The sequence below is a fragment of the Lynx rufus genome, unplaced genomic scaffold (assembly GCF_022079265.1).
Source record: "Lynx rufus isolate CCGP_SWC_20201006 ecotype Redwood Valley unplaced genomic scaffold, mLynRuf1.p SCAF_11, whole genome shotgun sequence".
Classification (NCBI taxonomy): Eukaryota; Metazoa; Chordata; class Mammalia; order Carnivora; family Felidae; genus Lynx; species Lynx rufus.
Genome location: NW_025814825.1, coordinates 10,564,007 through 10,576,481, shown reverse-complemented (window position 1 = coordinate 10,576,481; position 12,475 = coordinate 10,564,007). Strand labels below are relative to the sequence as shown.

At 33.4% G+C, this 12,475-nt stretch overlaps 1 protein-coding gene across 5 annotated transcripts in view; it reads left to right on the top strand.

The window, feature by feature from the left end:
* Positions 1 to 12,475, top strand: part of HERC4 (HECT and RLD domain containing E3 ubiquitin protein ligase 4) — a 140,330-nt gene that overhangs the window by 19,062 nt on the left and 108,793 nt on the right. For all 5 annotated transcript variants that reach the window (XM_047072846.1, XM_047072847.1, XM_047072849.1 and 2 more), the window contains one exon: positions 9,453 to 9,612. In XM_047072846.1, coding sequence (XP_046928802.1) covers positions 9,453 to 9,612 — 160 coding nt within the window. The remainder of the gene's footprint in view (positions 1 to 9,452; positions 9,613 to 12,475) is intronic.

Below are 12,475 nucleotides of genomic sequence, written 5' to 3'. Positions count from 1 at the left end.
TTATTCCTGTGAGGTTCAGGGTCATTTATAAGTTGAGGGTTAGCTATACTTGGAAAAAAGCCTTTTATTTTTTCTGATTACCAAAATGATACATGTAATCTTTTTTTTTTATAGAAATATATGATTTAAAAAGTGGAAGCCACTTTACCCTGACATTCTAAAGCTGACTACTACTATTTGTTTATATTTTTGTATTTTTTATACCTATATAAAAATATGTAATTCTCTGTATATACAAAAGTTTTGTGGTTTTGCTTTTTCATTTAGTATATTTGTTTTTTTCATGTTAGTATACATTCTTTTTAATAGAAGCATCAATTTTTTCTTCCAAATTTTTTATTTAAATTCTAGCTAGTTAACATATGTAATATATTGGTTGCAGGAGTCAAATTTAGTGATTCATCACTTAGATATAACTCCCAGTGTAGGAGCATCAATTTGTATTACATGAATGTTCCATAATTTATGTACCTACCTGTTATTGGAAATCAGGTTATTTCCTGCTGTTGTTTTTTCCCCAGGTACAAAATGTAATTCAGTAAACATTATTTTATAGTAAATCCCTAAAATGAAAGTTTCTGGGTCAGAGGCATGTATGTTAAAAATTAAAATACATATTGCCAACTTTTATTTGGCTTACATTTTGAAGATTGTTTAGAGAACTATCCTTCACCAATTCTTTAAATACTTTTTTCCATTTATTTTAATCTTTTGACATGGAAATAATGTAATTGTAAACTAGAAACTTCCAAATTTTAAAATCAATTACCTGTGATTGAATTATTCAAAATAAATTATTTCTTTCTTTGGTTTGCCTAGAAAACAGAGATGGTAATACTTGGCCAAGTTGACAGGAATGTTTTTTTTTTTTTTTTTTTTAATTTTTTTCAACGTTTATTTATTTTTGGGACAGAGAGAGACAGAGCATGAACGGGGGAGGGGCAGAGAGAGAGGGAGACACAGAATCAGAAACAGGCTCCAGGCTCTGAGCCATCAGCCCAGAGCCCGACGCGGGGCTCGAACTCACGGACCGCGAGATCGTGACCTGGCTGAAGTCGGACGCTTAACCGACTGCGCCACCCAGGCGCCCCGACAGGAATGTTTTGAACCTAAAAATACTTACCCAGGTGTATTCATTTGCTAGGGCTGCCATATAAAGTATGACAAACTAGGTGGCTTAAGTAGCAGAAATGTATTATCTTATAGGTCTAGAGGCTAGAAATCCAAGATCAAGGTGTCAGCAAGGTTGGTTCCTTCTATAAGGCCTCTCTCCTAGTTTCTGGTGGTTTGCTATCAGTCTTAGGCATTCCTTCGTATGGTATTTTCCCTGTGTAATTGTGATCACATTTTCCCTTTTGAGGATTTAGGGACCTACCCTCCTCCCCCGTATGACCTCATCTTAACTAATTATATCTTCAATGACCCTGCTTCTAAGTAAAGTCACATTCTGAGATACTGGGGATTAGGACTTAAACATATGCATTTAGGAGAGAACACAAATTATCCTGTAACAACAAGATTTTGATATCTGTAGGTGAAAGAGGATACAGAGTAACATAATGTTTATGTTTTCCTTCAAATTAGATGTTTTAGAATTTTGAATAAGAAGTAGTTTTTAAGAGATGCTAGTTGTGAATATGTTACTATAATGGTGTTTCTGTAGTATTTATTGCCTTTAAATCCAAAAAGCAATACATTTTTTTTTTGAGAAGACAGTATATTCTTTACTGTTTTTTTTTTTTTTTGTTTGTTTATAAGATTCTCAGAACATATTATTGATGATTATATCTTAGTATCAGGTTTAAACCCTGGTTAGCAAAGACTCCTAATAGACCATCTTGTGTATTCTGTGGTTCTAAGAAGTGTGTATGTGTACTGTTATTAAATCAACCTAGGTTGTAGTCAGTTAATACCCATGAGGCCTTTTTATGGTCATTCCTGGACATGCACATATGCATTGCTGCAAAATAGTTGGGTCTCCTGACGTGTGCATTCCCAGCTGACATTCAGCAAAGCAGTGCTCTGCCTTCTTGTTTCAGCTCTCATACTGTAAACAAGTATCCTTTTGTGCCACATTTTTTATGTTTTTGTACTTTTCTTGATCATTTCACTGTTTAAAATGACCTCTGAGCATAATACTGAAGTGCTGTCTAGTGTTCCTAAGCATAAGAAGGCTATGATAATACATTGAGGCATGAGTTAGGGTGCTGTTGGCTGTGAATTCAGTGTTAGTGAATCAATAGTATATAAGATGTCTTTAAGCAGAAACACGTATAAAACAAGGTTATGTGTTGATCAGTTTATGAAAATGTGATCAGAGTTTTCTGGGAGCCTAATCCTGTATTATCCCTAGGGGCAGTGTTTTGTATTTGCTGAGCAAGTATTTGTGGTAACTTTATAGAACATAACTATTGCCAATAATGAGAATTTATTATATTCTCAAGTAGACTAAATAAGCAGACAAAGATGGTAAGTGGAACAATGATGGAGTTTCCTAGAAGGATGATGCAGTGAAATCCTCAATATTTCACATACGTTTTCTTCATACATTGTGCAGAATTTTGCACCAGTGTTTAAAGAAGATACAAAAGAAGTCTGGAGTCCCATCTTTGTAGCTTTTATTTTTCTTTTTGTAGCTTTCATTGACTACAAATATAAAATTGAGAATGCAGAATTTTTCATTTTCTATCCATAGTGACAAAAGAAAATTGACAGAGGAATATGTTTCACAATTGAAGGTGAATGTAGGTATCATCACTGTATGATGATAATGAAATTGTACAAGTGAACCCTTAAACAGTGAGCCTGGAGATGATATTCTACATGAATTTTCACAAACTCAAGAATTGACGAGTATATTTTTTAGGTTCCAAAGGAAATAGGTTAGTTTTTCAAGAGGAAGGATTTTATCATATAACATTTTGCATCAAGAACCTGGACCTATCCTACATTGCTAAAAGGCTGTGCAGCATTATTCTTTCTTCTTTTATAATATTTGCAAACTGAGAACAAACTGAGGGTTGATGGGGTGGGAGGGAGGAGAGGATGGGTGATGGGTATTGAGGAGGGCACCTTTTGGGATGAGCACTGGGTGTTGTATGGAAACCAGTTTGACAATAAACTTCATATATTGAAAAAAAATATTTGCAACGAAATTTATTTGATGCAGTTTGTTTATGAATAAATGCTGAAATCAGATCTACATCCAGAGGTAATTGGGAGGAAATAGGTGATGTAGAAATTAAAATTGTCATTAGGTTGAATATTTTAATTGGTTTTCATAAGTCTAAAAATGACTATATTTGTATGTATGGAGCAAAGATAATGGCCTTTTCTTCCTTACTAAAATGATGCACCATTAGTTTTCAAAAATACCGCATTTTAACAATGTAAAGTATAAGAAGAACCAGAAGTAATAACGACCAGGCACCTATTAGGGATGTATTTAGAATATATCTGCTGTTAATATTTACAAGATGGATATGTTACATGCCTCTAGTTCTTTATCTTTTCTGTTTTTGCTCCTGTCTCTGAGAAGTGTATTTTTTCTTTCCCAAGGTTATCTCCACCAGTTATGTTTTTTTTTTTTTGCCCTTGGTGCCTCCCAAAACTAAATGTTCTCGTGAGCCATCAATGCTGATGTGAACAGTGTTACTTTTCTCAAACATTTTATATGCGCATTTTGAAGCATAAAAAGGGTGGAAAGAATAACATAATGACCAACAACACTTATCACATGTTTTATCTGTTTTACATATTTTTAAAGAGATAACATATTTTCTGGGCTATAATTGACTATAATGGTCATGTGGTGTAACTAAAACTCTTCCATCAAGTTTAGCATCATATGTTCATAATTCCAACATCTTGTAGTCCTTCTTTATCAAAGGAATCAACTGTTTAATGGGCTTGCTTGGCAAATTTTTTTTTTGTTTGTTTTTGCATCTGTCCTCTTCCTTATATATTCATACTTGACTCTAGTTGAAGTGAATTTAATCCCCACTTACTCCTCCCTTTTCTGTGTTAATTTGGCCTTGAAAGCCAAATGTAACTTGGTGATTAAAAGTAGCACAGTACCTGGTACATAGTAAATAATAAATGTTAGCTGTTGGGTTTGATATGACTTCTTTTTTTCTTCCCCTCACACAGGGCATCGAGTTAGGCTTCTTGTGAATTTTTTGTTGTTGTTTTGCTAGGTTCATTTATTTTTCCTTCAGTCTTGCTTATCATTGACTCTCGTTTTGAGCATTCAGCCATCTAATTTCATTAGATGTAAAATGTCTCAGTATGCTATTGATCTGACTTTCTAGCAGACTCGGGGTTGGGGGTATGGTTGAGGCTATTCATTTTGATGAGCCATTGAGAAAAACTAAGTAATTAAAAAAATTACTTAGTTTTGTGTATTTGTTGTCTGAGAAGCCTGTATTTAATGCTATGAGTTTTGTGTATTTGTTGTCTGAGAAGCCTGTATTTAATGCTATTCCCAGGACGTATAACTATCTTATTATGCTTCTTTAATAATGTATTTCTGAAGCAGTTATCCATTCTCAGAATAGGTATCTCAGTAATTTGATGGCACTAAACTTCTGAAAGAACCAAGATTATTTGTCTTGAGTTGTTAGTATGTAGAAAAAAATTAAAGTAGGTCAGTTTTAAAATGAAAACATTGGTTTCAATACATGGCTTTAACTATTTTCTTTAATGTTCTATTTAATTTTTAAAGTTAAATTTTATTTTTTGTTTGGAATAGACAATATATTCACGTGGTTCAAAGATCAAGGTAATACAAATGCACATTGTGAAGTTTTGCTCTTACATCTGACTGCTGTATTTCCCCTCTACCTGCATCACCTACATATGTTTATTAGTTTCTTTGTATATCTTTTCAGATTTTCTTTATGTAGATATAAGCAAGTACGAATATATGTTCTTATTGTTACTTCTTACACAAAAAGTAGCAAATCATATAGTATTCCATACTTGATATTTTTTACTCTTTGCTCATATATCCTTGAGATCTTTCTATATCAGTATGTAGTTTCCTTATTATTATTATTTTTTTTGTAGAGCATAGTATTCCAGTGTGTAGATGGAATCCTTTGTCGATGGATACTTGGAATACTTCCAGTCTTATTATATACAGTGCTGCAAATACATATAAATATACATGTTCACACACGCACACACATATACACACGTATTTGTATTTGTATTTGTATTCTGTCATCCTGGGTTCTCCAGCTGGGGCCTAGACAAAAGGCAGATTGACAAGAGAAAAACAAAACAAGTTTATTAACACATGTATTACTCTTAGATATGGGAGCACTCAGTGATGAGTAACTTAGGGTTGATAGAACATGGGCTTGCATAGTATCTTAAAAGAACAACAAAAATGACTGAGTTTCTGGGGTGGCAAATTGTGGGAGGATAAATAGATGGGTGGACTAATGGAAGATAAGGGTTAGTTAGTACTTAAGGTTTTCCTGGTGCCATCTCTGAGCTGATAGGGGTTTAGAGTTGTATCTGGTGATTAACTTCTGTCCTTCCTGGTACAGAGGGAAGAGGTGGGTACCTTTACAAATTTATGTCCTACTTTTAGGCATATGGGGGGAGGGCAGAGAGCTTTTCTTGTATCTATTTCTTCTTAATGTCCTTGAGCTCAAAAGAATCATGTATCAAAGCAGCATATTCTGTTACCCTTCAGTACTTAGGTGTAATTTCCTGGAAATGGAATTTCTAGGTCCAGAAGGTAAATGCATATGTTTTGTTAGGTATTGCCTCATTTCATCTCCATAAAGGTTGTTCTGTTTTCTACTTATATTATCAATATATGAGAATGCTTTTTTTTCCCCAACAGACTGTTAATCAAACTTTAGAATTTTTATGAAACATTTTGAGTTTTATTATAAACATTTTTAAAATTAATAAACTATCTTTTAGAGTGGTTTTAGGTTCATAGCAAAATTGAGCAGAAAGTACAGAGAGTTCCCATATACACCATCTCCACACTATCCACAGTGGTACCACAATGGTACATTTATCACCATTAATAAACCTACGTTGACATCATCTGAAGTCTATGGTTTAATTAGAGTTTACTTTTTGTGTTGTATGACAATCTATGGGTTTTGACAAATGCATAATGACACATAGTATTGTATAGAATAGTAATGGTCATCATACATACTACCTTTATTTACTGCCCTAAAAATACTCTATGCTCTCCTTATTTTTTTTTTTTTAATTTTTTTTTTCAACGTTTTTTATTTATTTTTGGGAGAGAGAGAGACAGAGCATGAACGGGGGAGGGGCAGAGAGAGAGGGAGACACAGAATCGGAAACAGGCTCCAGGCTCCGAGCCATCAGCCCAGAGCCTGATGCGGGGCTCGAACTCACGGACCGCGAGATCGTGACCTGGCTGAAGTCGGACGCTTAACCGACTGCGCCACCCAGGTGCCCCTATGCTCTCCTTATTTATCTCTCCCTGCCCCCTAATCTGCAGCAACCACTAAACTTTTTACTGTCTCCAAAGTTTTGCCTTTTCCAGAAGGTTATGTATTTGGGATCATACATGTATTTGGAATCGGTATGTAGCCTTTACAGATAGGTTTCTTTTCCTTAGTAATATGTGTTTAAGTTTCCTCCATGTCTGTATATGACTTGATAGCTTATTCCTTTGTATTGCTGAATAATATTCTATTATCTGGATGTACCACAGTTTATTTACCTATTAAAGAACATTTTTAGTTGCTTCCAAGTTTTAGCAATTATAAATAAAGATGCTGTAAACATCTATGTATGGATTTTTTTGTTAACCTAAGTTTTTAAATCCTTAGGGTGACTATCAAGGAGTGTGATTGCTGGATCATGTAAGAGTATGCTTTGTAAGAAATTGCCAACCTGTCTTCCAAAGTGGCTGTATCATTTTGCATGCCCACCAGCAGTTAATGAGAAGTTGTGTTGCTCTCTATCCTCTCCAGCATTTGATATTGTTAGTGTTTTGGATTTGGGCCATTTTACTATATGTATAGTAGTATCTCATTTTAATTTGTAATTCCCTGATGTCATAAAATGTAGGAATATCCTTTCATAGGCTTACTTGCCATCTGTATATCTTCCTTGGTGAGGTATCTGTTCAGTTCTTTTGCCTATTTTTTAATTGGGTTTTTCTTATTGTTGAGTTTTAAGAGTCTTCTATATATTTTGGATAATAGTCCGTTATTAGATGGATTCTTTGCAATTATTTTCTCCCATTCTGTGGGAGAATGTAAACATTTATGCTCGAAGGTTAACCCATGTGGAAGAATACAAAATTAGAAGCGTATGGTTTTATAAATTTTCTAAGTGAAGATATTACTGGCTTCTCAATGTAGTTTTGAGAAATTTGCATTTCTCTTACCAATGTGAGCATCTTTTCATATGATTACGGGCCATTTCTGTTTCTTTTTTTGTGAACTATCAGTTGACATCTTTTGTCCATTTTTCACTGAATTACTGGTCTTCCCCCCCGCCCCCAACTAAGTCTTTAAAAATTGGGGAGATTATTTCTTTGAAGTGTGAATAAGATGTTTCCCTGTTTTCCTTACTAGTCTTTTCACTTTGCTTTTAGTTAGTCTTGCTATAAGAATTTTCTCAAATGGCTACATGGAATCTCTTCCTTTTTCTCAGCTCAGGATTTAGTGTTAAGTGTTACTGTCTTCTAGAATTCTTCCTGGTATCTTTTAAGGCTTTAATAAATATCTCATGTTCCCATGGTGCCTTTTGTGTATCTTTATCTTAGCATTTAATCACAATCCTTATCTCACCAGTCTTTCTATAGACTGTAAATTCTTTGAGGGCTAGGAATCTGTTTTAATCTCCTTGTGTCTCCAGTGTTTGGAGCATAAGAAGTATACAGTAAATACTAGTGTTTTGTATGAATGATTGTTTCTTCTTTGTTTCTTGAGTTTTTATGCCTTTGATTTTACAGCCATTGCTATTTAGTACTCTTCATTTGCTATTGAACCAACCGGTCTTATTCATTTGTCTTGTCATCTTGTCATTTTCTACTCTTTATTGTACTTCCTTTGAGGATTGTCTTGGAGAGACATTGACTTATTTCTGGGGCCTCTGAAAGAAAACAGATCTTTTGAGTATTTTACTTCTTTCTTCATAATTAAGATTTGTGATAATATTTTGATGTAAACAAATGATGTCATACCTATAAGCCCTTTTCTTGATTTTTTTTTTTTTTTTGTGGGAGGTAGGAGACAGTGTGTTATATCTTGTTCTTTTTGTTTCTTGTTTTGTATGTTCCTACAATATAATTTCATAAAAACGTATACACAAAAATATATACAAAAAGCAAAAGGTTAGTATAACGAACTTCTACATACACCAGCTTCACGAGTTATTAACTCAGTACTTTAAGGTAAGTACTTTAAATAACATATCATTAGAGTTGTAAAGATTCTAGAGGCTATATAATCTCCCACTCCAAAATGGCAGGGTAGTAATCCTAAACATTTGAATTTCTCTAAACATAGGAATTTAAATGTTCTTGATGCAATTAGTTTCTTTATTGAACAGTTGCTTTGTACACTGAGCTAAAGTGTGCTTCAGAAGAAACACTGATTGGTTCAGTTAACGACTCTTCAACATGAAGCTTAGGTTTATTGAAGACAAAAATTATATCTTTCTTATTACTAAGCTAAAAAAAAAAAAAAGGTTCATCCTAAAAACACATGTAATAGTACTAGTAAAAAACTGGTAGACATTATGCATCCTAAGGAGACTAAGGAAACAATTTCACTTTCTTTACTGGTTTGTCAGTGGCTACTGACAGTCTTATGAAGGACCAATGCTTAAATTAATTTTTAGTTTAAAACTTGAACACATTTTAACCACATATGGATTTTTATATATTTGATGTTAAAATGGCAGTCCATAAACTGAAACCTATTTGTTATGGTTACATTGCCTTTCAAGTCCCTCCTCAGAATACCTAGTAGATGCATCATTTATGAGATCTGTAAAGAAGGTCCTTTTCTATCAGAAATTCCCAATTCAGATTATTTTATTAATTTCAGAATCACTCCATAGTAGTGTATGTCAATTATGATTTTATTATTAAATAGTCCAGGATATTTAAATGATTCCCTTTTTAGCTGTTACTGGCAATGGCTTTGAATGAAGAGTAACTTTCTCAGTAATTTTATAAACCTTAAACTTCCCCATAATGTTCAAGTCACTTAATATTTTGAATTGCTTATACCCTAGGATGTATACCTGTATTTACCACAATGAGAATTTTATGTGGCACATACTTGTTAAATTTTTCAGAATAACTAGTGTTACACTTAGTCTGTATTTTATCATTTTCTTAAGCTTTTTTGTACAAGATGAAGACTGTGTTTTATTCTCATTGGTAGTTCAAAACTAGAATGTAATATTTCTCTTCTTGATTTCTGTAGAGCAGGTTGTTGCCCTGGATGCCCAAAATATCGTAGCTGTTTCATGTGGAGAAGCTCATACATTAGCACTAAATGACAAAGGCCAGGTGTATGCTTGGGGTCTCGATTCTGATGGACAGCTTGGCCTGCTAGGATCAGAGGAATGTATCAGAGTACCCAGGTAACAAAGGTGACCAAAAAGAGGTCTTTAACAATCTTTTATAATAAATTTGTTATCTAAATTATTCTGTTTACTGAGGGCCTGTAAGAGTTGACATCTAATTATTTCTCCCTTTTGAGTTCTTAAGGAGTTTACTAGGTAGGTTCTTGCCTATAATTTGGGCTAAGTGCTATTTTTTTACATCATTTTCCCCCAAATTATTTATGTTTGTAAAGAAAAGAGATGGGGAATATGTACTTTATTATAAATACTTTCTTTCTAAAATTTTAAAGTGGTTTAGGCTAATTTAAACTGCTGATTGTACCATCTTGAGTACCTCAGCTATTGAAATATTTATTAAATATTGGTTGGTTGCATGTTTCTTTGTCCTGTTTTTTTAGTCTTTATTGTTTTTATTGAATATAGAAGTCCCACATGCTTAGTATAAAGAATTCAGTCACTTTCCACTTTTTTACAAAGCAGTGGCCACAACTTATGTTAACCACTAATTCATCATAGGTTTATTTCAAAATTAAAAAATAAATGCCTCATTAATGTTGTATTCTTAGAGATTTACATAGGGCATAGCCATTGTTTTAATATTAAACATTGTAAGAGCATGAACATGTTTAGGTAAAAATACAGAGATTTAAAGAAAGTATCCAATTTGTTTTCAATACATAAATAATACATTAACTCACGCTTTGTTTTTTAAATTATACAAATTCTTGCTTCCTTAAACTCTTGTTCTTTCTTCCTAGTAATAGTTATAGGGACAAAAGAGAACTCTCCAGTGAAACAAGGTATTAAACTAATTTTAGATTTATTCTAGGTAGCATTATTTTACACACATTTAGATATTTTGTTTATGAATTTAACATTGATAATGTTTGTTTTGGTTTAAGGAGTAAGAAATAACTTACTAGGATAAGAAAATGGAACATGGGAACTAATAAATTTCAGAACAGAAACTTATTGTTAGAAATGAGTTTTTTTTTTTAAGTAGGAAAGGTAGCTAGTTCCTTCAGTAAGCCTATAATCCCTTATGTGTATATGTTTATTGAAAAACCTAAAAGTATTTAAAATATTTGGTTTGTTCTAATTTATTAAAAGTGGGTTTTTTATTTTTTTATTTTTTGGTCTTTAACATTTTATAATTGTTCTAGTAGTGAACTGTCCTTTGAGACTTTTGGATACATCATATTCACATATTTTCTTGATTTACCTTGTAACTAAATTCCATAAAACTCCCCCAATTTCTTCCCTATTATTATTATTATTTTTTCCTTCTTCTTCTTTGTCTTCTTCTTCTTCTTCTTTTAATATTTGTTTATTTTTGAGAGAGAGATGGGGGGAGGGTCAGAGAGAGAGGGAGACACAGAATCTGAAGCAGTCCCCAGGCTCTGAGCTGTCAGCACAGAGCCAACACAGGGCCCGAACTCACAAACCACAAATTGGGAGATCATGACCTGAGTTGAAATCTCATGCTTAACCAACTGAGCTACCCAGGTGCTCCTCCCTTTATTTCTTCTGTTTTAACAATTAAATAACAAACACAACTTTCATTATGCTTTTAATATCTCTTAATGATAGTGCTCTTTGGAGAAGCTTTTTTTTTTTTTCTTAAGCTAAATAAACTGAATTCTTTTAATCATTTCAATTTAGATTTATTTCAGAAAATGGTAATTTGCAACCAAATGGCTATTGGCTAGGTAATAATACAAAGCATTCATAGAAACATAGTGACCTCACGTTTGTCATATCCTCTACTGCTTTTATTCCCTCCATAAATAATTGTTGTAGAATGGGATTTTTAACCTAAGATTTTAAGTTGTGTGTATTTAGGATTGAAAAGGGACTTACATGTTTGATCGTCTAAGTCAACATTCTCAAAACCAAGATTTAGGTCCAAACTTTCTAATCTCTTTTATGTTTACTGGTTTCTTAAAATCATACTTATATTTTTGTTGCTGTTCACTTCTCATATAGGGGATTTCAGTCAGTACTCCGTAGATTCTTATTAAATGGAAAGAAAGGTAATTAAATATAGAATAGTTTATTATATGAGTTTATTTGAACAATGCCCTATAATAAATTATGTATTTGTGACTTTATTATTTTATGAACCTGGATAGGGACCTGAAAGAGATCTTTTGTGAGTCGTTTGGTTTAAACTTGTATGTTTTTGTATTTGCTAAATATGTGTATTAACTTTAAGCTCTGTGTTAAGGCATTTTTTCCTGTTCAACCTACTCAGTTTTCAACGGACTGATCTGATTTGTTATGATATATACATATTTTTACTGATATTTTCGTGTGTTAAAGGGCAATATTTTGTTTTGAGGCAATTCATGCTCAGAAGCTGAGTTTGTCTTTGCCACCAATCTGTTTATCACAGGTTTACTGCAGGAATTTCACAAGCCAGTAGCATATGGGATAATGTCTGTTATTAAGCCAGTAAATAAATAACATACTCCAAACCAGTGATAGGTAAATCACACTATTGTTTCAAGCAAGAGGAGATGATAGTAATAAAGATCAAATTTAGCTGAGATATACATTCATATGACTTGGTACTAGGGAGAGATGGCTTAGCCAACTGAGAGCTGATGTCCTCCTGTCAGCACAAATATAAAAGTCCTGTTTTAGAGCACCTTGCTAGGGAAGGATGCACCTAGCATGTGTTGACGGGTGAGGGGATCTTTTTCCCAGGGATGCTGCTTGGTTTTTTTTTTTTTAACCACTGGGGTTTAAAAAGTCTCCTTTACTATGGGGGCGCCTGGGTGGCTCAGTCAGTTAAGCATCTGGCTCTTGGTTTCAACTCAGGTCATGATCTCCCAGTTCATGGGTTCAAGGCCTGCATTGGGCTCTGCACTGACAGTGT